Raw genomic sequence first — 27,823 nt, 5'->3', positions numbered from 1 at the left:
CACACTGAAGACTACACATACTGATTGGAAGCCTCATTTAATTATACTTTGAAAGTTTTGTACATACCTTGATCCACCTCATGGTATTATTACGCTCTGGACTGACAGCAGACACAAGAATGACAGCCTTAAAGTTAAATACAGCTCACAGACCGAAGTTGTAACTCATCCTGGAAAGCCTGGAACACTTTTTACAGTCAGAGCTGCCCTGTACAGTTCATTTTTATCTGGATCTTCATGGTTTTATTTCATTACATGACAGAGTTTTCACTACAGCTCTGGCAAAGAGTACTCCTTCATTTAACACCACACAAGCATGCAAACACAGCAACAGTAACCATGCTGTGCATTTTCTCTTGTCAGGTCTAAAAGCCTGGACAACTGGGAACCCACAAAGAACAGCTTGGCCCAAAGGAACCAGATGGACCAATACCTGCTATTCAAATATCAGCTTCACAAAAGTGTTTGTTTTTTTTTCCTCTCCTCAACTTTGCATTAAAAAGTCTAGAAGTCTTCCAACTGGAATATCCTTACATATTTGTTTTGTTATTGAGCCTCACTTGTTGCTAAGGAAGAGCAGAGAACATCGAGGGACTACTACCAGAAGTGAAGGTAAGTTGTGATTTCTTTCTCACTCTTTAAAGATGTATTATTGAACTACAATGATTGCTGATTGAGAGTTCTATCAAAAAGAATACAGGCAGTGATGTGATCCAACTTCGGTACTTCGTATTTCACTTTTGATGTTAAACAATAGTTCCGTTCTCTTCTTGCTTATCAAGGTGAGCATGCATTCCACCAGCCTATTTACCAATCCATATGCAATAGAAGTCCTAAGAACTAAAAGAGAAGAACTAATAGAAGGCATTAATGACCCTGACCGCCTTCTGAGCTGCCTCATAGACAATGGCATTTTTCCCCCAGAAAAAAGGATAGTTATGAGTTTCTACAGGACGCGAACAGGAAAGAACTCTCGAGTCGTAGACATCCTGATTTCCCAAGGTGAACGAGCCTGCAGACTCTTTTTCTATCCATGTTTAAAGCAAGTGGAGCCAAAACTTTATAATAAGATGAGAAAATATGTCAGCGAAGTAAATGAAAGCGTCAGAGATGCCAGAAGACAACTGATAGGGTATTTACTTGAAAGAGACAAAGTTTGGTTTGAAAAGAGCTGTGAACAGTACCGAGAAGAAAGAGAGAGTCCTAGAAGAAAAGGACAAGAAGGGGCTACTAAGAAGAAAGGAAAAGAAACTCGGCTTTCAGGAGCAGCAAAACATAGAGAACGTCCTGATATTGACATCTTTGACACAGCTGCTAAGGGCTATCTTTCGGACTTAGAGAAAACACTGAAAGATAATGATATTAATGCACTAAACTCTTCAGATGAAACCCTTCTGCATGTTGCAGCCTCTCAGGGGCATCTAAGCATAATGGAATATTTGATCAGTAAAGGTGCCAAGCTGGATGTGATGGACCAGAAAGGGAGAACACCTCTGCACAGGGCTGCTGAGAAAGGCCATAGTGATGCAGCCAAACTGCTTCTCCGCCGTGGTGCTCACATGTACAGTTTGGATAAAGAAGGCAAGACACCACTTCATCTGGCTGCACAGAACAACCACAGTCACATATTGAAGATGTTCCTGAGAAAAGAAGCGAGAAGCAACAGGAACCAGCACCATTTTTTGCACATGGCAGCTCTGAAAGATGAAAGCAGTCTGGCAAAAATGCTTTTAAAGTGTGGAGCCTCCACTGATGGGAAGGATGAGAGAGGACAGACTGCTCTCAGTTATGCTGTTTCTCAGGGCTTTGAAAACACTGCAAAAGTACTCTTGGAAGCTGGAGCCAGCATTGATTCCAACATGGCCGAAAGAGCCTTTAACAGCAACCACCCATCCATCTTCAAAACACTGCTAGAATATTGTAAAGATTTGCCATCACACATAATGGAATCAGCTCTTTTTAAAGCTGTGCAGAAAAATCTGCATGGTATAGTAGCAGCTTTAGCTGACAGAGGTACAGATATAAATGCCTACAATGAAATGCAGTACACTCCTCTACTCCTGGCCTGTGAAACAGGCAAGGCTGAATGTGCAGAAGTTCTAATTGAAAAGGGAGCTAACTTGGGAATAAAGACCCCCGCTTCAGACACAGCTTTGCACCTGGCAGTTCGGGCTGGGGCTGCCTCCATCACCAATCTGCTCCTGCACAAAGGGATGGAAGCCAATGTGACCAATGAGGCCGATGAAACCCCACTCCATATTGCTGCACTGCACAACAATGGAGCATTAGTTGGCCCGTTAGTCGGTGCTGGAGCCAAAATCAATGCTGTCACTAAAGAGTTTGTTACTCCCTTGCATACTGCAAGTCAAAGAGGTCATGCTGATGTTGCCAAACAGCTGTTGCACCACAAAGCCGATGTTAATGCAAAGGATAAGCAGTCAAAATCACCTTTACATTTTGCTTCTGAAAGGGGAGACAAAATAATGGTAGAGATGCTTCTGAATGCTAATGCTGACCCCAATGCGCAAGACAAGGAGAAAAAGACACCCTTGCACGCTGCAGCTCTGAGAGGTCATCTCAGTATTGCTCAAGTTCTGCTAGCTAAAAAAGGAAGACTTGGAGTTAAGGACATGGATGGATGTACTCCCATGCACTACGCAGCCATCAAAGGAAACACAGAGGTTGTAAAAATCCTTCTGACATCAGGGAAAAATAAGAATATTGATGACAGAAATATTTGGAGAAAGACTGCATTGCATATTGCAGCTGAATATGGGCACAGTGACTTGATAAACCTATTACTGAGTTACGGGGCAGCCATTAATGCCTTAGACAGCAATAAGGATACCCCATTGCACTGTGCTTGCAAGGCCGGTCACTTAAATGCTGTAAATTCTCTCATAAACTGGTCACAAGGAGAAAAAGCCAATCTACAAGCAGCCAATAGCCTCAAAAAGACCCCACTGCAAGTAGCAGAATGGAACAAAACAGAGAATCAGGCTCAAATTGTCACTCTCCTGAAGAGGAAAATGTTGATGACAAAATAAACACATAAAGCAAGCATTTCTAAATTTAAAGGAAGAATTATTGTTCGATATCATTTGGGTAATGCTATGGCTCTGTGTGGTGGAGAACAGGCAAATTAAGTCAGTAATCAGCAGGGACCATGGAAAACAGGATCTTAAATGTAGCATTAAACTTTGGAGCACCGATTACACATCGCTTTTTCCCATGAACCTCATAGTTGGAATCTAAAAAGTGGCAATCTTAAATGTACTGTGTATGAGCTCCTGTAGTATAAATCACGACTTAAGTCTGCACGGATAGCTTAGTTAAACACCACATTCTTAACTAGCCATCTATTATGAACACGGAGGCATTTGTATCCTCAAGGATATAGAGCATAGAGATGCTGGAGCTGATAACGCTGCAGTTCAGTCATGTTTAGCTCAGGCAGAACTAACTGCAAAGCACTGCTGACAGATTGCCCTGCCCTCCCTTCTAGCCCAGCCACACACGTCTGCTCCAGGCTGGATGTGGGAGCTGAGCCAGCCTATTCCACAGCTGCACCTGAACAGAGGAGAGAAGCAGGGCTACACTAGCATTCAGTATCAGGCTGTACCGTGTTTAGACAACCCTGTATGATACCCTGTCACATGGCATTAACATAACCTGGAACTATAAAAATTGATCTGTGTGGAATCACAGAGGCTGGAAAAGACCTTTAAGGCCACCAAGCCCAACATCGCCCCCCCCCAAATCCCTCAGTACCACATCCCCACAGTTCTGGATCACCTCCAGGGCTGGTGACCCCAGCACTCCCTGTGCAGCTGTGTCAATGCAACGCCATTCTTGCTGAGAATCATTTCATTCCTTTTCTATCCCTCATTCTGCCACTTCTTGCATTTGTAAGTAGAGATCATGAAAACAGCCTGTTCAATCATTTCACTTCCGAAGTGATTCTGGCACAAAGGCATCCGGAATAAAAAGACTGCATCAGAGTTTGTGGCACAAAGCAATGCACTTGTATCGTCACCTCTTGAAACAGAAACACTCTCTTGAGTTGGTGGTAATCATTTCTTCCACAATGATAATCAACCCTCATCATTCTCACTTCCCCTCACAACGTAATTAGGAGCCCAATCATCATGGGGAACCAAATACCTCTCATGAAATGTGACGCAGATTTAAAACCATAGAGGAATAAAACTGTGATTTCTAACTCCGTATCACAGCGCACCTCAAATAAGGCAGCACAGCACTCTGACACTGTCATCTTCCACAGCAATACCTGTGGTTGGAACTACACAGGACAAGGCTAACAAACCCCACAGCTACACCAGCGTGCACTGAAATACTCAGTCCGCACACCATGGGCCTGTGAAGACCAACCTCCAGGCTCTCATCACACCTTCACAGAATCACATTATCACTAAGGCTGGAAAAGCCCTCTCAGATCACGCAGTCCAACCCCAGCCCACGGCCCACACCCCTCAGTGACCCCACCACCCCCAGCAGCCGTGCCAGGCCTTGATCGCTCTTTCTATAAGCAACGTTTCCAACACCCCACGTGAACCCCCGCTGGGGCCGTTATCTCTCATCTGCAGAGCTTCTCCTCAGAGCACTCCGCCCCCCTCACACAGCCGGCTGCAGCCCCGAGCACGCCAAGCCCGCTCCCGCCCCGTCGAGGCCCACTCTTCACCTCCTCTCTCTCCCCACACCGCAACCCAGCCGTTACCCCCCACCTCACCCCCATCTGTCCCCAGCTGCCCTCTCCCCGCCCCGCCTACCCGACGCCATCTCCATCTCTCCGCCTCCATCCGGCATCTCCTCAGGGCGCGGCTTCACCTCTGGCTGTCGCGCTTGCGCGCGCCACCAACTGAGCACGCGCAAAGAGTCTCTCTTCTGCCTCGTCTCGCGAGACTTTTACTCGTCTCGCGAGAGGTGTGAGCCCGCTGTCATGGCGGCCGAGGAACCGGAGGTGGATGTGGAGGGGGATCTCGCGGCCGCGCCCGGGGAGGCGGCCTCAGAGTGAGTGATGGAGGGAGGGAGGCCTCATGGCGGCTGCAGCTCCTCGCAGGGAGCGGAGGGCAGCGCGGAGCTCTGCTATCTGTGACAGGACAGGGCCCGGGGAACGGCGGGGGGCTGTGCCAGGGGACGGCCGGGCGGTGAGGGACGGGTCTGCCGCCACAGGGCATGGGACGGGCTGCCAGATAGGGCACAGCTCGCAGCCAAGGGGTGTGTAACGACACGGCAGTATCTTGTACGGTTTGCACTGGGATAGGTGAGATGTTGCTGCCTGCAGGACTAACAGATGTCTTACTGACGGGGATTTAGGCTGTGCCCAATGGCAGATTATAATATTACCCAATAGTCTGCAATGCGTGACTTGAGTTTTAGTATCTCGTTCTTCTGGTACTGGTATAGATCCTAATGATGCTTCATTTTGATTGAATATATTTGTAGTTTTGAATAGGGGACTTATTTTTTTTTCCAGAGGTCATGAAAACACAGCATCCAGCTTACTGCAGGATCACTATCTCGATTCATCTTGGAGAACTGATAACAGTCTTGTAAGTTATTCTGACTTCAACCTCACCTCCGTGTCCATCCCCTTGTAGCTCATTAAACAGTCTTTTGTGCTTATCTTCAGAAGCTGTTTAGATATTGATTCTTGATACTTAAATAGCAGTGTAACAGAATCCAGGATTAAGAACTGTTTGTGTTGTTTGCAGCCATGGACGTTGGACAGCAGCATTAGTGAAGAAAACAGGGCTGTCATTGAGAAAATGCTGCTGGAGGAAGAGTATCCTTTTCCTGATCTGCTTAATTCCAAAGGAATTGGTTTGTTGAATGGTTTGCTTGACAGCATGACTGAAGCAGTGTCACTTGATGGATTGTAGGGACTTAATTAGGTCATATAGCTGCCCATAGCTCCTCCTGGTGCCAGTAAGTTTTTGGCTTCTTCAGTCCATTGGCAGTATGTATGCATAGCCACAGTCACATAGTTAAGGCATTGGAAACAAAATGTCCCTGTGTGCTCAGCTGAGAGCATTACCAATAGGACTCCAAAGCTTGTCAGCTTCAGGCTGGCCCTGGTGCCTAAAATCGTGTTCCTTTCTACAGCTATTTCAGTGCCACCTCCGGCGCTGTGCTGACACAGCCACAGCAAACCTGCTCTAACAGCCATTTGCACTAAAAACTGCTCTTTTCTTTTGCTGAATTTTACTTAATTTGAACCGCTGTACTATTTGTTTGTCTGTCTACATGCATTCGAGTTTAAATGAATAGAAACAGCAGTGACCCTCAGTAGGTTAGGGCAGTGATGACAGTGCTGACAATGGTCCAATTTATTTTCATTTCTTTTTTGTGATTGAGTAACTCAGAGTAAGAGAAGAATCAAGAAAATAAAGGGATTTTCCCAACATCATGAATTATTGAGGGTTAAAATGAGAGTAATAATAATAAGTGAAAGTTACTTCATTATGGTTTCTGTCTCAAAAAAGCAAAAGCCTGTTATGGAAACAGGACAAACTCAGAGTGAGTGAGTTGTGCATTCAGGAAACAAGCATCGCTGCCTTCTGTATTAAAGTAACAGGAGCATTTCTACAACTGAATTATTAGGAAGCAATGTAATTAATAAGATTTCTAGAGTTCTCACACCTTTGAAAGCTTTCTTAGTAACAATTGCAGATATTACCTATCAAATAAATCGCTTTCTGAGAAAATATGGCTCAGTCAAAAGGAAGCAGAAAAAAGATCTGTGAAAAGGTGAGCTGGGTAATAAGAAATTAATTAATAAGAAATTAAAAGCTGGTTAATTGCAGGTATGTGCAATTGTATCACATTGACTAACTTTTAATTTTATTCTGTTTTTTCTTTTTATTTTCAGCCCACATAAGAAAACTGGAAAAGTCATGTATGTACATTGTCACAGTTGCATTTATTTCAGCATGGCTTCTAATTTTAGTTAAGTTACAGAACACACACCCACAAATGCCACCTCCCCAAAGTTGTTCCAGGGATCTTTCAGCACACAGAAATACTGTGTGTAAGAAAAGGGCTGCAGTTAACTCATTTGTTGTGTTTTGTTGCTGGTTTGTTGGTTTGTTTTGTAGCACAGTTGTCCTTATTTAAAGAAAGAATGCTAGTTCAGGTTGGCTTTCATGGCTGTCTTTGAGTCTTTCTTTGTGATGGAGAAGCTGACATGTTTCTCAATCTATCAGCCAAGTTGGTGCTTCAAACAACACCGTGAGCTTTAAGGAGCTTTAAGGAGACAATCAGTGTTGCTCCTGTCAGGAGTTGTCTTCAGCCACTGGGGTTTGGGAAGACATGCTTAAGAAAACATCACCTCATTTCCTTCCTGTTCGTAGGGTGCGATCTCCTACAAAACCAGGCAGCAACTCATTGAAGTGGACATCAGAAGAAAAAGAACTGTTTGAACAAGGACTGGTATGAATGCATTGATGTGAAATGTTTTGAATAGGCCATTAATTTATCTGAAATAATAAACTAATCATAAATAAATATTTTGTGTTTAGCTGTTTCTACTTGTGTACTTATAACTGGATAAGAATTAATTACTACGTATACTCAGTGTTATACTCACTGTATACTGTTTGTAAATCAGATCTGTAGTGATCAATTGCCAGAAGTGGCTCTGTGTGTTCAGCATGTTTTGCTCACTTGAGACTGATTGTAATTTGAGATCACAAAACAGCTGAAATATGTGGCTTCCTGAACTGCACAGCCACACTGCTGTCTTTAAGTGTGCTTTAAGTATAGAATGCAAAGGGTAAGTCAACTAATGAAAGTGAAATCCTGCAGCTAGTATTGTTAGGAACAGCAAAACTTCTTACTGTTGGATGCAATGCTTTTGGTGCAATGTGATTATTGAGATTCTTGAGTTTGGTTGTATTGTTTGTGTGTTTGTAATGCAAAACTGAGCTTTTAAACACTTTGTGGGTATGAACTGGAATGTTTGGAATGTTGGAGGCTGGGTAACGCAGGTTTGCTTTGTTGCTCTAGGTGAAATTTGGCCGACGCTGGACAAAAATTGCCAAGTTGATTGGGAGTCGTACTGTTCTACAAGTAAAGAGCTATGCCAGGCAGTACTTTAAGAACAAGGTAAACCGAATATTTCAAGTATTGTTGTCAAGTTGGTTTGCTTTGCATGATTTTGGTATTTCTATTGCTTTGTCAGCCTAACACCTCCCTCAGAACGTCTGTCTGCTGGTCAAGTAAAATAGTTCTGACTGTCTGGGAAGCAGTTTTTTTTTCCTCTTCTTAATGTATCTTATGCTTTCCTAGGCAAAAAATGATGGTTCTGAAAGAGAAGAGCCAAGTCAGTGTGGTGGCAGCCTTCCCCCTGAGGATGGGATAAGGGTAGAAGCATGGTCAGCTGGAAACTTGAGAGGCCGTGCAGACCCTAACCTGAATGCAGTGAAAATTGAAAAGTTGTCAGATGATGAAGAAGTAGATATAACTGATGACATGGATGAACTCTTTTCTCCTGCTTTCCAGCAAGATGTTGGAAAATCTGAATTATCTGTAATTTCAGAAAGTCCAGCTGAAGAAACAAAAGGAGCAGAGCACCCAAATGTTGGACATAGTTCTGCTGTTTCTTTGCTGGAAGAAGACCCTCAGAATACCAAGCAACCCACAGTGGACACGTTACTGTTTCAGGATGTTGCAGCAACATGTTCTCAGCACGTGAACGGTGATAAATCTGTGAACTTGGATTACCAGCAGTGCAATGATTTTATAGAGAAAGATGGACAGGGTAGAACAGGAGCATCTCATGGTGCTTGGCAAACAACTGACCAGGAGCTTAATGAGGAACAGAGAGACCTGGCTGATAATGGGCTGCTTTTTCATCCCACCTGCCAAGTGGATGAAGATCATCAAGAAGAAGCAGAGGCTCTTAAGCCACCTGATCAAGAAGTGGAGATTGATAGAAGCATCATTCTGGAAGAAGAGAAGCAAGCTATTCCTGAGTTCTTTGAAGGGCGCCAGGCCAAAACACCAGAGCGTTACTTGAAGATTAGGAATTACATTTTGGATCAGTGGTAAGATATATTCATTTTACTTCATTCAATAAGTCATTAAAATCTCTCTTGCCCTGCTTTGTTGTAGTAAAATCAGCACAAACAGGTTTTAAAAAGAGTAGAAGTAATTTTGCAGTAATATCCTAAAGAAGATCAGCGAATGGCACTGATTGGTGCTGCTTCTTTCACCTCTTTGCAGTTCTGGCACACTGGAAGCTGAGCAGTGGAAGCGCTTTTTGAAGCGTTATGGAAGTTTTTGTCCTATATATATATCAGAATAAACCACTTCTGGTTTTGTTGTGCTTCTTTCCTTCTGTCTTTGTCATCCAGTATATAAGAATCCTCAGATATTCTCAATAAATATCTCTTCAAAAGACCCACTTTAGTTATTTATTGATAGCTGTGGTAGTGCCCATGCAGTAGAGCAGCTGGAACAAACATTCTGCACTAGAGAAAATAATGTTGACCAAACAATATTTCACATAAAGAATCAATGTTGAGCCGTGTTTATACATCTGAATATTCTATATTCCGTCTCCAAAAATTCAGTTTAAAGAACCTTTAATGTTTGTGGTTGCGGGCTGAACATCTGGTTTGTTGCAGTTTTGGTTTATGTGCTCATTGGCTGGGATACTTTACTTCTGAGTAGGAAGAATTAGCATGTTTTAGTGGGTTCTCACTGAGTGATCTCTGTGTGCTAACAGCTTATTCTGGCAGCAAAGAAAATGTGACATTGCGTATTGGAGAGGTATTAAGCTCAAATAACAGTATCAACTTAAGAGCGAGTAATATGTGCATAGAGTGGAAGCAGGCTTGTTAGTTACACTGAGGATGCATATGATTATATGAGTTATTCAGAGGAATCTAATGCAGACGTTCTGAGTTCAGTTTAAAAGAATCATAGTACTTCAGAGCAAGTCAGTGCTTCCTGGCATATCATGTGGAAGAGTTTGTTTTAAGGCACGGAACATAAGTTTCACACTGCATGACTGTGAGTGTATATGAATAACCCTGAAATAAACTGCATATGCTTTGTGAAACCTGTGTTTTTGCTGTGGTTGCTTTGCACATCAGTGTGTAGTGTTTGCATCGGGCTAAAACACTTTACTGTCTCATCTCCACCTGCACAGTGATTTGTTTTCTATTGTATGATGTGTTGTTTTGTTTTATTGTAGGGAGAGATGTAAACCCAAATACCTGAATAAGACCTCAGTACGTCCGGGCCTTAAGAACTGTGGGGATGTTAACTGTATTGGACGTATCCACACGTACTTGGAATTAATAGGAGCAATTAACTTTGGCTGTGGTAAAATAAATAAATACTTTTATTAGAATTGATTCAGAACTGAAATTTTAGTCAGTGTGTGCTGAGACCAGCTAATGGTTGTCAGCCCTTTTATTAGAACAAATATGTTCATGTAAAGGATGGATGTGTTTCTTTTCCTGCTTCCCCATATTGAACCATAAGCATTTGGTAAATCAAACAGTCTCCACCCTCAAGGCTACCCTTTTTATTTTTGATAACATAAAAATGTTGAAATTAATTGGCATGTTAAATGTGCATATATGTGTGTGTATAAATATCTATCTATCTATATATATACACACCTAAAAGTTACTGTCAGTTAATACTCAGTTTTAGAGTCCCTGTAATGGATTGTCTCTGGTCCAGAGCTGAAGGACAGACACCTTGGTAGAAGGGATGTCTTGCAATAAGTCCTGCCTAAAATTGAAGTTATTTTAAATGAATTAATGGAGGGAGGTTTTCCTTTCTTAGAAATGCTTTGGTAAGAAGAGAAAACTGTGTAATCCCTTATCAAGATGACCATCAAAAGCTGTCTTTGTGCTGACTTTTTTCTTCCTTTATAGCATTTGTCTATCATGTCAAACATTACTGAAGCACAGTGTATGTCTCTTCTATTTCCTGTAGAACAGGCTGTCTATAACAGACCACAACCAGCTGATAAAACACGGTCCAAGGAAGGCAAAGACACAGTGGAAGCCTATCAGCTTGCTCAGCGTTTGCAGTCTATGGTATGTTTTGGAGGTCAGGGGAAAGAGAGTTGGGTGGTGAAAAAATTGACACACAGCTGTTTTCAAGCCAGGCCATCTCAGGAAACTTCTCTTGTTCAGTTTGCAGTTTCATTGGAGTGTCCTTCAGTTCAAGTATCAGTTTCAGCAAAATTGGTTTTCTGACTGGTATCTGTTTTATTCTGTTCTCTTGCACGTTAATTGCCCAGCTACTTAACTAAGATTTATTACAGTCTTTTTTCCTGGAATCCCAACCCCTTCCTCCCCAGCACCCCATAATCTATTAGTCCAAATTAGTCAGAAAACAGTGGAGTGTATCAGTAGAGTGAGGTTAAGTTGCCTGTGTCTTAATCATTAAGTATACCGGGTATGTGATATGACTTACTGAGAGTCTTACGCGTGCAATTAAGTACAGTAGTAACTCATTCATAATTAGATGAATTACCACGGTTTGCCAGATTAATGTTCGTGTTTACATTTAATGTAGCATTTTGAAGTACTTCATAGTAAAATAAATCAGTTGATGAGAGGAAAACAAAATCAATCCCGTTAAAAGAAAAAAAGCCTCATATGAAGAGCAGTGGCTTACAGAGGGCACACACATACTGGCTGATAGCTTTCTGCATTGTCTGTGCTATAATTCACAGTTGGATAATAGTTTGCTGTTGCTGTCAGGGATGTTGATGTTCCACAGAACATCATCCAGGTGTTCTTTACAGCCTTAAGAACCTGGAAACATCACTGATGATATTTGGTGACAGACTGTGAACTACTCAATCCTGCAGAACTCCGGGGTGTTTTCTCTTTTCTGGACGTAAGTCAGTGTTAGGAAAGCTCACGTGGCAGTAATCTTTTGGATGATGTTCTTCCAGCCCATGAAACACAGCAAAGGCAGTTTTATTTGCATGAGTTTGATCCTTGATTTGTGTTGATTTCCTTTTTGCAGCGTACAAGAAGACGGCGAGTCCGAGACCCCTGGGGAAACTGGTGTGATGCAAAGGATTTGGAAGGGCAGACATTTGAGGTAACCTGGTTTTGAACCTTCGTTTACATATGTGATTATTGATAATTGCTAGCAGGTGGGATTGCGTGCTGTTACAATAAATCCTGCAGCTGTTACATCTGCTGATATATGACTGTACTTTGGTGTTTGCAAAGGTGTTTGTGCTGTGAGCATGGATGGATCTACACGGCTCTACACCTACAAAGCTCTTTGCCTCATCTTGTACGAAACTTCAGGAGCCTTTATTTTTAGTTATAGAAAAATGAGGTTTTGCCTCAGTTGGCAAAAATATTCTGTTATTGTTGAAGCCTCCCCTCTCCCCACAAAACGACACTTAAATTTGCAGCCTTCGGTAGTAAGCATCTGTAACAGTCGCTTCCACGTTGTTACGCTGGCATAAGTGTTTCTTGTACATCCCTGGTTAGTAAACATGTTTTATGCAAAACACAGCTTTGGTCTGCATTGAAATGTGAAAATGCTGATCCCTGAAAAGGTGCTATGATAAATTGTGGCCACGGATTGCAGTGGAAGACTTTATCCTTAATCAATGAACTTGCATTTATGCATAGTTTGATAATGCTCAGTAATCCTGTAAGACAGCAATTAGAGGCACGTAAGGAGGGCAGTGATGTCAAGGATTCATTCAAGATGTTGAGACAGACTTTTGCAATTGATTTGTAGCATCTGTCTGCTGAAGAATTAGCAAGAAGAAGAGAAGAAGAAAAACTGAAGCCTGCAAAATCTTCTAAAGGTTCAAGACAAATAAAAAGGTATTTGATGTACATCGTGTTCCAAAACGGGTCTTCTAGAGATAAAACAACTGGCTTGCATGGCATCGGGCTGGAACACTGCAAATCAGTAATAGGTATTGTGGGCAGAGTTAACATGTAGCATTTCAGGTGTTTAATGCTGAAATTCAGAAGTGTGGGAGGTGAACTTCTCTATTTGATGGGAGTCATCCGAGTACGAGATGAAAGGCGTGCAGTGAAGAAATCTTCTTCTTCCTGTACTGAGAAGACAGTGGGAAACTAGGAAAGTTTCCTGACTGTCCTACATCTTTAGAGAAATTCTCTTTCGTTTTATAGTTCCTTTGATCCCTTTCAGCTGATACCGTGCTGTTTATTCACTGAAGAAAAGCAGGTATGTATCTGAATGAATATCAGTAATGCTTTATTTAGTTACGTTGCTTTCATTATACTCATTGTGGTGTTTGTGATTTCAGGAACCTTTTCAGGTGAAAGTGTCTTCAGAAGCACTTTTAATAATGGATTTGGTGAGGATGAAGTTTTATCTTTCAGAAAGCTATGATGTATCTGTTGGGGGGTTGTTTTTATGGGCAATGTGGTTAGATTTCACAATGCAGTATTTAGTTCTTGCAGTTTTTTAATGCTGTGGGGTTTCTGAAGTTAGCATTGCTTAATGGATGGAAGTGTTATACAGCTGCATTATAAACATGCATGTGTGTAATGAGCAAACATGATATTCTGGTTTACTTTCAATTGAAACCCTGGCTATTTTAGCATCTTTAGCTGTCCTGAGTTCTCATATAAGTGTCACTGAGAAATTACTGAATTGCAACTGTGGAGCCAATGTATTCTATCAAGTACAGTTCAAAGCCTGGAGAAATTATACAGCTTGAACTTAAATAAATGTTTAATTTCTTTTTAGCACTCGCACGTGTCTATGGCAGAAGTAATAGGGTTGCTAGGTGGAAGATACTCTGAAGCTGATAAAGTTGTAGAAGTAAGTGTTTATCTTTCTTCCATTTTCTCTAAGTCATTAAAACTGTTGTGTTTGAATTGATGTTGATGTTATTTCTTCAGGGCATCTACTTCAAGCATATTGAAGTTAATGACCATAACCTTGAAGTGTTATTTATGCTTTGTGTTGAAGAGCTGGCTTCTCAGCTCTTTCATGAGGAAGATCTGGCACATGACTTAAAATTCTTTAAATGAATCTTATTGAACTGATGAAGATTTCTTGCATTTATCCATCTGGAGACTTTTTTAACAGGTTTGTGCAGCAGAGCCGTGCAATAGCCTCAGTACAGGACTGCAGTGTGAGATGGATCCTGTGTCTCAAACACAGGCCTCAGAAACACTTGCTGCCAGAGGATACAGTGTTATTGGGTGGTACCATTCCCACCCCGCGTTTGACCCCAACCCCTCCATACGAGATATTGACACTCAAGCAAAATATCAGGTACTTACTGGTCTGTACATTAATAACTAATAACCAAAAGAATTGCAAACCCCTAAAGCCCATTTTCAATGTTAATGCATGTTATAAGCATGCCCATGTATTGTTCTGTGTTTTATGCAGCATGTTGATGCCGAGGTGGTTTAAATGAGGTTGAACATGTATGAATGCTTCCAGACTTTCCACTATGTTCTGATTTGTCTATTCTTTAATTTCAGGATGCTGCTGTGAAAAAGGCTGATTTCTGATGTGTGGTTTTGTTTGTTTGTTTGTTTTAAGAGTTATTTCTCCAGGGGTGGTGCCATGTTCATTGGAATGATTGTGAGTCCTTACAACCGAAATAATCCTCTCCCGTATTCTCAGATTACTTGCCTGGTGATCAGTGATGAGATCAGTTCTGATGGTTCCTACCGTAAGTACTGATAGTTAACCCATTGTTTTAACTTCTCTTACCCTTTTAGATACTGAGGGGAAAAACATTGCATATTCTTGAGGCAGGACTTGAAAAACAGGTGTGTGTTGCTAAGGAAGGACTTGCACTGTCCAAAATGAAGAATTGCACCTAAAGGATAGTCCTGCAAGTAGTCGTTGCTGTTAGGAGAACAGGGTACAGGCATGAGTAGATAACAGATTGTTTTTGCTATGTGCTGACATTGTAGTATTTCTCATAATCCAAGATAGAAAGAAAGGAGTCAGAGCGAGGTACGCGCACAGACAGCATCCACATGAAAATCTGAGAAACTCTTCCACACGCTTTGCTTGAATTTTGTAAAGCAGCGAAGTTTAAATCCTCTGATGGAGGAGACCAGAAATATTATAGCAAAGATTTGGCTGATGTAGTGGTGGAAAAATTCTTACTGGAGTAACTCAATATTCAGAAGGTTGAGGGATCAAACTTGCCAGCTGTCCAGGAAAATGCAGACATAAAAGATGAACTCTCAAGCAGATCCTGGAGTTGGTGTGCTGGCATGAATCTCAGCCAAAGACAGTAAATGGTTGCTTAAAAACATGACTGATGTTTCCTGAAAACTGGGTGTTTTTCTTTCTTGGATAGTTCAGACACTTCATATAAAATGTTTGGAATTTCTATTGTTGATCGGCTATTCCTCTTGTCACCTGATAATAATCTGAGGATAGATCCCAGGGTAACAGAACATGGTTGTGGTCTCTGCCTCTTCTCCCTACTCCTTCCTTTTCCCATTTTAAGACCTGATTCCTGTATCCAAACATGAAGATATCCAATGTTCTTGGCAAGGCAGTAGAAGAGGCTGTGTGATCTGACAGTTCCCCCTGTTTTTTTCCTGTGGATGTAAGCAGGAGAAACCATCTGCACGGAGACTTGCTTCATAGTCTAGGGGAAGTGAAGTGGTGATCGCATCAGTGCAGTACTTGTACTACAAGATTTAGCTCTTTGGGTTTCCCTATCCTTGTGTTTCCCACTTGTGCCACACCTTCATTGTGGAGTGCAAATCTGTAGAGATGTGGTTCCAACTTACAAGAACTCAAATCACGTTGCCATGTTTCTATTGCATTGTGGGTTTCTGTTCTTCTTGTTCTCCACAATTACTCATGCAGACTCCCACCAAAGTGAAATTTCCCATCCCAAGTGTCACACCGGCAAGTGTGAAGTGTCAGAGACCCGAAGGTATTTAATGTATATGTAAAAGTGTTGTGCAGTATTTGCGTTCCATTTATCCCAGGCCTGCCCTACAAATTTGAAGTACAGCAGATGTCGGAGGAACCTCAGTGGGAATTAATATTTGAAAAAACAAGATGGATAATTGAAAAATACAGGTTCTGTCACAGGTATGTTTGCTTTGTAATATGCTGAAATTCTAAACCGGGTATGTTTATGGCTGTATTTCAATAAGGACGTAAATCTGCTCTTACTTTTCTACTGCTTGCTTTCTCTCCTTTCCACAGCAGTGTCCCCATGGATAAAATTTTTCATAGAGATTCTGACCTGACTTGTTTGCAGAAGGTAAGTTTGTACCCTCCCCAAAAGATTATCAGTTCTTTTTTTTGTCATAGCCAGTTACTGAGCTCAAGCTGATCACAAAGATCATGAAGTGTCGTTCCTTTCTGCTTTAACAGGGTATGGCTCTTTTTTGAGAGTGGGTTTCTTTTTTCTTATAGGCCCAATGTAGGAAGATCACCCATTTGTTCACATGTATCTGTTCTTTTCTGAAGCCTGTGTTGTTCAGTTGGTCTTAAAGCAAATACATTAAAAACCAGTTTGAAATATTGAGTAGCCAGAAGGAAACAAAAATTCAGGAAAACAACTCTGAAATTTCCTTTTCTCTTGACTAGCTGTTGGAGTGCATGAGGAAGACTCTGAGCAAGGTAACAAACTGCTTCATTGCTGAAGAGTTCTTGACTCAAATAGAGAACTTATTCCTCTCCATGTACAAGAGTGAAAAGAAGAGCAATGCTGAAGAATGTAAGAGTGAATGTTCAAGTGAATTAGAACCTTAGAATCACCAAGGTTGGAAAAGACCTACCAGAACTTCCAGTCCAGCCATCCACCCATCACCAATAGTTCTCACTAATCCACGTCCCTCAACACACCACCTCCCTGGGCCCATCCCAGTGCCTGACCGCTCTTTTGGGAGAGTAGTATTTCCTAACGACCAGCCTGAATCAGCCTGAGGCCACTGTCAATGTGTTGGCTTAAACAAAACAAGTCTGGATTTATTATTATTTTATGCTTATTTCTCCCTCTGGTTTCTTTTCCTCCTGGCAATATGTGAGTACTTTCAAAATGGTTATCCATTTTAAAAGTAACAGTTAAAGTATCCAGTCCCTTTGTACTGTTACGGTTCAAAGATACTTGAAAAACTCACGGTTTGTGTGATCAGGCAGCACAAGGAGCACTTACTATTAATGTGTAGAGAAACCATGCATCACAGGGTTAGTGAATCATACCCCAGCCTGTGGTTTGGGGAGAAGGACAAGCTGCCCACAGCACTGAGCTTCAGTCTTCAAGGAGAGCTCTCCCACTCAGATCTTTCAGGTTGGGAAGTTTGTTTTCATATAGTTATATTTTTTAATTGACAGGGATATGTATCTGACACTCAATGGATTTGTTCCTTAATGCTTTACAGAGTCTAAGTTCAAACGAATGCACAGAAGGGGAACTTAGCACTTCACTGAAATGAACAACGTGTAGCCCAGAGTAGCTTTTTGGCATGTTCTTTGCCATCTTGCTTCTGTTTTGTATGAGGAAGGCTGGCAAGTTGTTGTCTTCTCATTACTAGTTGTGCTTGTTTCCAGTGGAAATATTAACTCCTGTTTATTACAGGTTACGGTCTTTCTGATCTTCTGTTCTACAGGAAGATAATGCATTTTTCTGTCAGATCATTGTGATTTGCCCACTTGTAATTGCCAGTGTTTCCTGTGGAAACGAGCTCTTCATTGTTGGCAAGCATAGAGCAACAAACAGAAAAGTATGTCCTTTTTTGGGGGAGGGGAGGATGACAAAGAAAAATATGCTTTAAATTTTGTCCTCTAAATCCAGAGATTTGACTTATGTGCACAGATTTACCTCTGAGATCTGTCTGAAATATATTTGAAAACATGAAGCAGGCCAGAACTTGACTTTATACTGATAGGGACAATGATGGATTTGATTCTTATTTGAAAAATACATATGTATGTGTATCTACTTCTATAAATTTAAGATTTTATATGTTTAAATCTTCAGCTTTTTATTAGAAAAGCTTTAGAACTGTATAGTTGTATCCTAATGAGGGAACTCCTTTGCAGAGTTTAGAATTACCTGCTTTATCATGTCTCATAATGTCAGTCTCTGTTTCTAAGTGGAAGGTGCAGAACATGATTGTGTGCAAGTTTGAGCAGTTGATATTTGATGGTTCTCTCGGGGCACGTTCAAGGATTATAGCCTTAAAAATGCTGGTGGCTGCTCTTCTCTGTCAGATGTGCTTGTGCACAGTGTTAGATCACACTGCTGTGTATCATTTACAGACTTGGCGCATCCATCTATTTAAGGCATGCTGATTCTGCATATATTCTAATTCGTCATCTTTGGGGATACCTAATTAAAGATACTGCATGGCTTTCTGTATTTCTACTTTAGACAACGCCTCGGTGACAAAGCATTCTGTCCTGTGTTACTTCTGGGATGTTCTGCAGTTTTGCATAGGATGCTCTAGAAAAAACCGTATGGTATATATTGTATGTACTAAAAGCTGTAGTTCTTCTATAAACTAGAACCAAATTTCAACCTCCTGTGTAACAGCAATATGAAGTAGATACCATTCTTTATCCATATACATGGATGTCAATGTTACCCAAGTATTGGTAAGAACATGCTGGCTGCTTTTCTGCTGAAGAATTAAAGTGAGTTAAAGTAACGCAGTTATATTAATTGGTTTTAAGTCACATAAAGTCAGAAGTGTTTTGAGTCAAACACGCTTCTGAAGCAGTTCAGATCTCCAGAGAACGCTGTGCAGAACTGAGCTTTTGGTATGCATGCACACAAAGGCACCAGGTTTCCCCAGGGTGGTTCTTGTACCAAACGTTATCCATCGACATTGTTTCAAAGCATAGGAAAGGTGAGGGGGGGGCACAATGAACTGGTAGTACCACCAGAATCCCATGTGACCACACCATGTGGCGTGTGGATTGGAAATAGCCTATCCATCCTGCCAGGTAATAATTCTGTGGGCAGCAGTCATGGTAAGAAATACTCTGCTTTTTGTCATTTGTTTTTGACTTTGTGTCTGATAATGAGTTTGGAAGTTATGTGCTGCTGAGATGCTGCTGACACTGCCAGTTCTGCTACCCAACACGTACAAGGCATTAAATCTGCTTATTAAGAAGCTCATTGTTTCTTCATTGGCTGTTTTTCTTATGTTAGCTTTGTTTTAGGACAAATACTGCAGGCTTATATATTTTTTGTTTATGTAAGACCACCTGTAACGTCTATCCAAGCGTTTCCTCAAGAGAAGGGAAATGTTTGAGCAGCAATTGGAACGATGGAAGTTAAACTGGGAGAGTCACCACTACATCCTACGATGTAGCTTTTGGCCACTTGTTGTCTGAGTGAAGTTTTGCTGCCCCAGTTACCAGCAGTGCTTTTTCACAGCTGTTTGTACCTTGTGTTCATGGGGTGGATGGGGGGCTGTCTGTATTTCCTTGAATATTTTTTCCCCTTTGATCCCTTCTTTGATATTCCTGACTGATGGTATCCAAGAATCCACTAATAAAGACTGAATATTCTGTACTTCAGAAGATGTGTTCCGAGTTTTTGATAGCTTCTTGTTTCTTGAAGAGAACATCTCCTATTTCTTTATTTAAAGCCATTAAGAATGAAGAACTGACGCATTTCATTTTAATACCACAAGAGGGAGCTTGGGTACAGATAATACAGCAGAAATGACGGTCATTTCGAACTGAGAACTAGAACTATTCTTACTTATGTATGCAGTCTTGTAGTCAGTGATTAATTTTTGTGGGCAGTAGCTTGAATCTTGTTGCTTTCATTTGTTCTTATCAACTCTCTGCTCTGATCTCCAGAAAATTATACAGTGATGGTTTGTGGCAGGGATGCTGAGATGGTAGAGCTGTACTTTCCACACTGTTTTCTTAGAAATAATTCTAACATCCTAGCTGTGGGATCACTGAAATGATACCATGCAGTATTTCTCTCTCCTTTGCCATCACAGGCAACTGCAGTGACTTCTAAAGGTGGTCATCGAGTTATCTTTCAATGTGCTACCTGTGCAGGGGCAGAGCAGTGTACCTCAGCACTGCAAGGGAAGGAAACGCTGCTGCAAAACCTGTGAGGGAAGTTGGGATGTGTGCAGCATGGCTACAGTGTCAGAGCATGGGAAGTAGCTTGTTCATGGCTTGGGGAATGTAGTAATCATATTTGATACTGAGCAAAGCATTTAATGGCCTAGATAAAACACATTCTGGTCGTTTAATTGGAAGTGTCTTGCTGTTTTACACAGACCTACTGCCCTATTTTTATGAGATTTAAAATTGTGCAGAAAAATTGTTTCCATGGAAGCAGAGATCACGGAAGAAATAATGCTCCACGTTTCCTACAGGATTCCTTTTACAGCCTGCTGTTCTCAACAATTAACTCTTATAGTGCTGTTAGTTTAGTGTGGATTAAAGGAGATAACAAAGAAAATAATACCTTGAGGGACTGTGTATATATACTTTGTTGTTATCTTCTTTCCTGCCTTTGAAAGAAATCTGTTCTCTGCATGTTTACAGAGGGAAAATCTACAGTGGGAAGAGAAGGTTAATGGAGGAATACACACCATTGTGGCAAATTATGGAACTCAGTCAGGGAAACTTGATGTTATTCCTGCTTTCCCCTTTTCTTGCTTCAGTTCTGTTTATCTTGGTGACTAAAACCGCTGCTGTGTACTTCGAGCCAGCTTTGAAGGAAGCAGCTATTAATGCAGTTTTTAATTAAGGTAACAGTAGTGAGAATCATCACCAGCAGGGAAGTCAGACCATCTGTTTTAATTGCCTATCATTTTTCTTCCATACATTACTTCTGAAAAAAAAAAAAAAAACACTTCATTTTTCTCTGTTTTCACTGTGTAAGAAAGGAGAAACTACCAAATGATGATGGGAGGCCGAGACCAAGGCTGAGCACTGTATGAGGAAAGTACTGTTACCTAAAAGTCTTCACTCAATAAAGTGCTTTTGAAGCACTAAGGGCGGCTCAGCTCTCAGCCATAAAGAAATTGCAGTAGTTTGTTTTGAATCTGGCTATGAGCTGTAACATTTTATAGCTGGTGAGGGTCTGTCCTCAGTGAGACCTCTCAGAGAACAAAACAAAGCCTGCTCTCTCTGAAGCTCCTAATGTCTCATAAAGACACGATGTGAGGATGTAGTTGATGGTTAAATAGATTTTGACTTGGAAGGAAGGATGTGGATTTTATGTCTATCTAAAATCAGCAAATGAATTCCTTGGAAATAAAAAATGATGTTAGGACGTGGTACGCTATTGTAAATAAACAAACAAAACCAAAACCTTCAAGGTGGGGAATTACTTAGTGATTTCATACAAAACCTATCAGTAGCTCACAACGACTTCCTGCTGCTCTTCAATACTATTATTTTTATCCCAGAGGAGGGGAAGTGAAGAGGTGCAGTAATGTGCACCAGGAGTGATTTGAAGAACATGCCTCGTCTTTGCTCCCCTAAGGAGAGTGAATTTCTTTGGCTGATTTAGAAACAGGAGGTAGGTCTGTCTGCCATTATGGAATGATAGGGAGTGTTTACATCTGCAGCTTTAATTTTAAGCTTATACCATGTTATTAATGCTCATTGGTAGCCACTGTAACTTCTCACTGTTCGCATACGTACAAGTTGTCATTACAGGCAACCCTGCTCACAGTGATTGAAAGCAGGTCGGGTACACAGGAAAACAACAGAACAGGCTAAAGGGATTGTCTGTGAGGCAGAGCAGGAGTTGTGCAGATGGGAGAATGGGGCTGTTTGTTACTGCTTACAAAATAATGATGTATAAAGGGTCTGACAGCATTTGACAAACAGATAGATGACTTAATGCTAACTGGAAAGTGTGGTTCATGCTTTGTAAATCATCGTTAAGACACCTGGGAGCCACTGGAGTGTACTGTGATAGGCATTACTCCAAGTTCAGACTGAAAAATTGCTTCAGAAACTGCTAACAACTTTGTAAGGGGAATGAAAACTTGAGAATTAGCATTCCTAATACTGCTTTGGGATGAGTAGGAAAAGAGAGAAGCTTTCTGTTGTGGAAGCTGAGATTGCTCTCCTGCGCTAAGTAAAAGCTCAACAAACTGATGAACTGCCTTTCTACCTGTCACCTGAATCGCCATACTTCAGGGTTCTGTTGGAGCGTACATAAAATAAAGCCTTTTGGAGTTCTCTAAAGATATGAAAGGGGCATCGTAACAGTGGAATGATACAGAAATTATGTGATGTAAGAGGCAGGAAAAGTTACTATGAACATAGAGAAGTAGGATTGCCTCAGATAAGGAGTGGGGCTTTCTCCAAAAGAAATGGGAGAAGTTCCTTACAGATGCATTTGTCTGTGTACCCCATAAAGTGAAGAAGGAAAAAGATGAGGTGAAGCCTCATGCTCTGGTCTGTAAGGGAAGCTCAATGCAGGAGCTATGCTTTGGGTCTGCTTTTGCCTCTTCCATGTTGCTCCCGCACTAAGAGGGATGTCAGGCATCTGGGGAATCAGTGCTGCCCACTTAGAAGTAATAGATGAAAGTGCAGCTCCTCTGGCATCTGGGCATGAGACCAGTTGTTTTAGAAGAACTTGTTTGTCAGGTCCGATATGAACTTTGAATTAAAGGAGTAGCATAACAGCATGTAGAAACAAGCAGAGTCCCCTAGGAGATATAAGCTCCAGACAGTGCTTGATGCCACTTCCGACTGTACCCACGCATTGTACCTGCACTATGGAGCTTCTGCTTGGAGTTACGCTGGGTTTGATTCTGATGGTAACTTCATCAGCACAGAGCTGTACCTGTGTGACCAATAAGTGGACAGTATGTGACCAGGATGCATCTGGCAACTGCACCTGTATGTTGGTAGGTTCAGATCGTACAGTAGATTGTTCAACGCTGACTCCAAAATGCTTACTGATGAAGGCAGAAATGACTGCCGTGAAGCTCTCCTACAGACCTCGTGTTAAGCTGCAGGATGGTGGCATTTACAATCCAGACTGCGAAGACAGTGGTATCTTCAAAGCCAGACAGTGTGATGAAGCTGGTACTTGCTGGTGTGTGAACACAGCTGGAATAAGAAGAACTGGAAAAGGTGACAGAAAATTGATATGCGATGAACTGATTAGAACAAACTGGGTTGATATTGAACTGAAGCACAAAGAAACATCCCATTACTTCGAAGCTCTTGATGTAGCAGAAGCCCTGAAACATCTGTTTGAGAACCGATACAAGCTGCAACCCAAATACATCACAGCCGTTAAGTATGATTCCCCATTTATCCAGATCCACCTAAAACAAAATAAGCGGAGTGCTGTAGATATAGTCGATGTAGCCTATTACTTGGAAAAAGATGTAAAAGGTGACTCTGTGTTTCATTCTGGCAGCACATTACGTGTCTCTATTAATGGAAAAGACCTGGCTATTGAAAATATACGCATTTATTATGTTGATGAGAAGCCACCAGTGTTCAGCATGAAGCAACTGCTTGTTGATTTCAGCGCTGTGGTGGCAGCAGTGATACTGCCTGCTGGTTTTGCCATTATTTTGGTGATAGTTCTGTGCCAGCGGAGAAAATACAGGAAAATTAAGATTGAAAAGATGAATGAAACAGAAGGACAAATTTTACAGTCGCTCTCATCTGAAAAAGAGGAATCAAACTGCAACTTCAGCAACCAAAAGGCAGAGGTGGTGGCCGGGGAGGGGGACAAAGTAAAAAGGCATAAGCAGACTCTATGCATGCAGATGGATTCGGAGTTGTCTCCCATTGCCCAGGAACTGACAAAGCACTCGGTTTGAATTATTCTACTTGAGAAAAAACAGTTTTTCTTTGGGTATAAATTAATTTAGGAGTCGGTTACTGAAATCTGGGACTGAAAGTATCAGTTCAGAAGCTACAAAAAGTGTAATAGATATTTTGTGCAAATACAGCATATGTGCACTCGTACTGCAGACCTCGTTTGCTTGCTTAATATTTAAGCCAAGGCTCCTCCTGTGTTTGCTTAGAGCAAAATAATAATAGCAATAAAAAAGTTTACAAAGTCTTCAAAGTTGCTGGAACTTCTTTTTTGTCAACAGTTAATTTTGTCGGTGTCTCTAACCAAATAAATCAAGATAAAATACTCTCTGTCACTAAAGGCTTTGATACAGTCAAGTGCTAGGAGACAGCACCGTGGTCACTGCCATTGGTACAGGGCCCCAGTTCTGACTGTATTTGGGTAGCACTGTGAGCTATTCCCAGCTGCAGGTCCAACACTCACAGTCAGCAGAGATCTCCTGATGCCTCTGTAAGCGTAACTTAACCTTGTTTTTCCACCCAAATTCAGATAATAGCTTTCTGTCTACCTAAATTCCCCTTGCAGTTGTATCAGAGGATATATTTTTTGTCTTTAACAGCTTCACAGAACTACTACATAATGGTTCTGCACAAGCCGAAACAGAAAAAGCTTCATTTAGGAGGGAATTTCAGCAGTGTAATTGCTGTGAGTTTTGCCAAGGCACTACTAGTGGCCTTTGCTATCTACTCATCTACTGCAGTCCTTGTTTGGGAGGTCACAACAACCATAAAGGACATTTGAAAGAAAATAATGCCCGTTGTTAGATGTTGAAATATTTGCAGTTACATTCTCCACATTATGTATGGACGTCTGATGTCCCCATCAGCCTCACGTGGTTGCAGTCAAAATGAGAAAGCTGCACATCGGTGTTCCAGCAGGGGCAGCTCTTTTATTAATTAGTTTCAACATCAGTTGTTTGTCATTCTAATAACAATCAGTGATGTACTCATATTAAATACTCATCTCAGGTTCTGCTGCAGAGTCCAAAAACACAACTCCATCCCAAATACAGAACTCTGTCTAGGGAATGGATGGATACTAGGAAAAGAGCAAAGATGCTTTGGTTCTGTTTCTACCCGTGTTTATTATGGAAGAGGAGTAGGTTTGTTAAGTTTGGAGGCAGGGCTGTTATTTCTGACAGCACACAGCATCACTGCTTAATTCTTATCTACTGGAACAACATAGGATGGCCAAATGCATCACCTTTCCCCCAAAATAGATTTTTACACAGTTACATTAACAACATAATACAAACAAAATAAACACAATCAGTGCTAATGAGAGGCTGTGTGCCATTATTTGTCTGCGTTATATAACAGAGGGTATGATCATTTTAACTACGCAGAGGTATCTGTTGCCTAAATTACACTATGCAGTTCCAACTGGGGAAAGTCTGCCATAGTTTGAAAACTGAAAACAACTACTCCTACAGAAAGAATCCCTGGCTCTAAGCTACAACTCTGGAGAGGCTGATGCTGCCCTTTGCATACAGTGCTATCTTGGTTCAACTGGCTAAAGCGGGCTCTGGCCTTTCCTTTCAGCTTTTAGTTTAAAAAACAAGCATTTTTTAACCACTGGAGAGCTGAGGGAAGTGCCAGTTGCAGTGCCAGCATTAGAGCAAGGAAATAACAGATAAGGATTCATGGAGGGATTAAAAGCCTCTTAAACTCTGTCCCCTCTGACTCCCTGGTGAAAACCATGCCTGCTTCTATATGCAAGTATGCACTCAAAGACATTGGCACATAATCCCTGCATTAGTTTGCAAATTACTGGTGTGTTTATGTGCACATGGGCTCCCATACCTATATTTAAAGATGCACATTGCTATTATTTTTTTCTTTCCTGCTGGAGAAGGCAAGCCCTAGGGAAAGCTTGTGGCAGCAGAGCTTACACTTCAGCCAGCCTGAAGCCTGGTCTAGCTCTTATCAGTGGTGAGACAGTCCAAACCCGCTGCTGTTCTGGATGACAAAAAGAATCCTTGTCTCATCTTTCCCCAGTGAGGACTTACCTCTGTGAGGCTGTTTGGACTGAGACTACAGCAAGATGGGGTTAACTACTGTGCCACATTGTATAAACACATCCCACACATCCCTTCTTGTTCAGATGATAAAACATAAGCATGTCTGTGATGGTGAGCACTTCATGACACCGAGATACAAGATCCCCCACTAGTCCTTAGAATGTCCCGAAAAGTGTTAGGGAGTCACTTAGAAATAATAGCTTAGATACTGAAATCACTTTTTCAGGGGAAAAAAAGTAACAAAAAGACCTTTCTTTCATTTCTCCTTAACTGGGCTGGTTCATGCTATTAAACAGACTGTCTTCCTTGTGCAAATATACAAGTATAACTACCCTTTCCAAACCTCCACTGATTTGCCGTAGGGTTTAAGTACAGCCAGTACCTATCTTTTTATGCTAATGTTCATCTTGAGTTATTGCAACTACTTTCAGAGCAGGAAAAAAAAACTTTTGGCATTTATATAACGATTCACGGCAGCTCCCAACAAAATTCTTTGCATTGGTTTTTATCTGGCTAAGATTTCATACACTTCAGGCAGCTTGATAATATTCACATCTCATTTTCATGCCAATCCCTTCTCCCTGAGGGATAACACTCTTACAGCCCTACTCCAGCACAAATCAAGTGCCACTGTGACAATTAGGGATACTTCACATTATCTAAATGAAAGAATGAGTGAGAATATATTTAATTTTCCACTGAGATTTTTACATATGGGCCCAGCAATACTGGTTTGGCTTGAAATAAATGTATTCATAGGGCCTGAGATCAGAAATCTCTGCATTTCTGCTACCCTGATTTTATCCAAAGAAACAAAGTGGAACAACTACAAAGGAACTGGATGTGGCACTGCTGTAGCCATTGCATTGTATAGTGCGGAAATGCTCAGTGCCGTTTCCCCAGTCTTAGCACACATCTGATGAATTCTGTTTTTCTTTTCCTGTCCTCATGTGCCCTTTTCTGCTGTTAGAAATATACTGCCTTTACACCTGTCACAACCCTGCTGAAGGACTTAGGTGAAATCTTCAGTACCGAAAGTTAATGAATGCTCCATTTCTAAGTCTCTCTAAATAAATTTCCTAGTAGATAAAAATCGGTGGTGTTTACTAGTTTAACTGGGATATTTTTACACAGGTTAGTTGCTTTAAAAACAATTACCAAATCAAGTGCAAGGATGAGAAACTGGGGAAAAAAAAATGCCATGTGAGAGATTCTCAGAATTTCTGCCAGTTTTGCAACCACCAAGTGTTCAATTTGCATTTGAAAGCACAATGGTTGTCAGACACACCAAACTGCAAGCAATAGGTAACGCTGGAGATGATTTTCATTACATAAGACATCTGAAATGGCTCAAAAAATCAGAAGCTCTTCATATGTCTTGGATCCGGATGTTTACATTTGGTTCCTTAACTCCAAGTGTCTTGGCTGTACTTACGCTACTCTGAAAAACTAGCTGGTACACTTTGCCCTGGACTGACTGGAATCCTGGGCCAGCAAGGCACCCACTGGTGTGACTCAGTGCACATCTGATGACAGCACTAAGTGCTTCCCAAGAATGCTAGTGCTCAATAAACACTAACAAGCTGGGTAATCAATCAATTCACTAGTAGGAGGGGATCCAATAATCATCTGTGGCTCTTACTGAGTCTTTTATTAAAACATTATAAGATAGCAAGCAAACAAGAAATCACTGCCTCTTCATGCATGTTTTGAAAAGAAAGAACTGTATTTTATAGTCCGGCAGTAGTTTTCCATCCAGTTGAGTAATTTCATCTCCTAGATTGTAATTCTGCTTTTTTGTTTTCTTTTTAACTATATTGACAGTGCATAATAAGCAGAAATAATAGTGCATAATAAGCAGAAATAATTATTACTTATTAACTAAGAGATAAATATCTACTAGCATCCACGTTCAGGTATGTCAGTTGGACAAGGATGGGTCAGTTCATATGGTTATGTACACAATACAGTACGCTCAG

The 27,823-nt window shown here is 41.3% G+C and overlaps 4 protein-coding genes across 13 annotated transcripts in view; 3 read left to right on the top strand and 1 right to left on the bottom strand.

Moving 5' to 3' along the window:
• The window catches only part of FGGY (FGGY carbohydrate kinase domain containing), a 273,209-nt gene extending 268,318 nt beyond the window's left edge, over positions 1–4,891 (bottom strand). For 2 of the 9 annotated variants that reach the window (XM_072343867.1, XM_072343865.1), the window contains exon 1: positions 4,791–4,891. The gene's annotated coding sequence lies outside the window, so the exon portion shown is untranslated. The remainder of the gene's footprint in view (positions 1–4,790) is intronic. The other 7 variants (XM_072343872.1, XM_072343869.1, XM_072343862.1 and 4 more) reach the window with 5 other exon arrangements.
• Positions 674–3,047, top strand: LOC140255816 (CARD- and ANK-domain containing inflammasome adapter protein-like). Its single transcript, XM_072343719.1, has one exon. It carries the CDS (start codon positions 744–746, stop codon positions 3,045–3,047), a length of 2,304 nt encoding a protein of 767 aa, XP_072199820.1. The 5' UTR covers positions 674–743.
• Positions 4,892–4,925: 34 nt separating the features above from the next.
• MYSM1 (Myb like, SWIRM and MPN domains 1) lies at positions 4,926–19,526 on the top strand. 2 transcript variants are annotated; one of them, XM_072343504.1, is made up of 20 exons: positions 4,926–5,031; positions 5,498–5,573; positions 5,736–5,806; positions 6,694–6,771; positions 6,893–6,919; positions 7,374–7,452; positions 8,029–8,127; positions 8,311–9,068; positions 10,223–10,353; positions 10,978–11,081; positions 12,025–12,102; positions 12,763–12,851; positions 13,167–13,221; positions 13,304–13,354; positions 13,750–13,824; positions 14,095–14,283; positions 14,560–14,692; positions 15,981–16,086; positions 16,207–16,261; positions 16,591–19,526. In XM_072343504.1, the coding sequence occupies exons 1-20, from the start codon at positions 4,961–4,963 to the stop codon at positions 16,753–16,755; spliced, it is 2,490 nt and encodes an 829-aa protein (XP_072199605.1). In that variant the 5' UTR covers positions 4,926–4,960; the 3' UTR covers positions 16,756–19,526. The 2 variants fall into 2 exon arrangements, with proteins under 2 accessions (XP_072199605.1, XP_072199604.1); XM_072343503.1 differs by having other exon boundaries at positions 16,204–16,261.
• A 3,195-nt stretch (positions 19,527–22,721) lies between these two features.
• Positions 22,722–23,786, top strand: TACSTD2 (tumor associated calcium signal transducer 2). The gene has a single exon (XM_072343913.1). The coding sequence runs from the start codon at positions 22,722–22,724 to the stop codon at positions 23,784–23,786; it is 1,065 nt and encodes a 354-aa protein (XP_072200014.1).
• The last annotated feature ends 4,037 nt before the right edge of the window (positions 23,787–27,823 follow it).

Source organism: Excalfactoria chinensis, chromosome 8 (assembly GCF_039878825.1).
Source record: "Excalfactoria chinensis isolate bCotChi1 chromosome 8, bCotChi1.hap2, whole genome shotgun sequence".
Classification (NCBI taxonomy): Eukaryota; Metazoa; Chordata; class Aves; order Galliformes; family Phasianidae; genus Excalfactoria; species Excalfactoria chinensis.
This window is presented reverse-complemented; position numbering and strand designations above follow the sequence as displayed.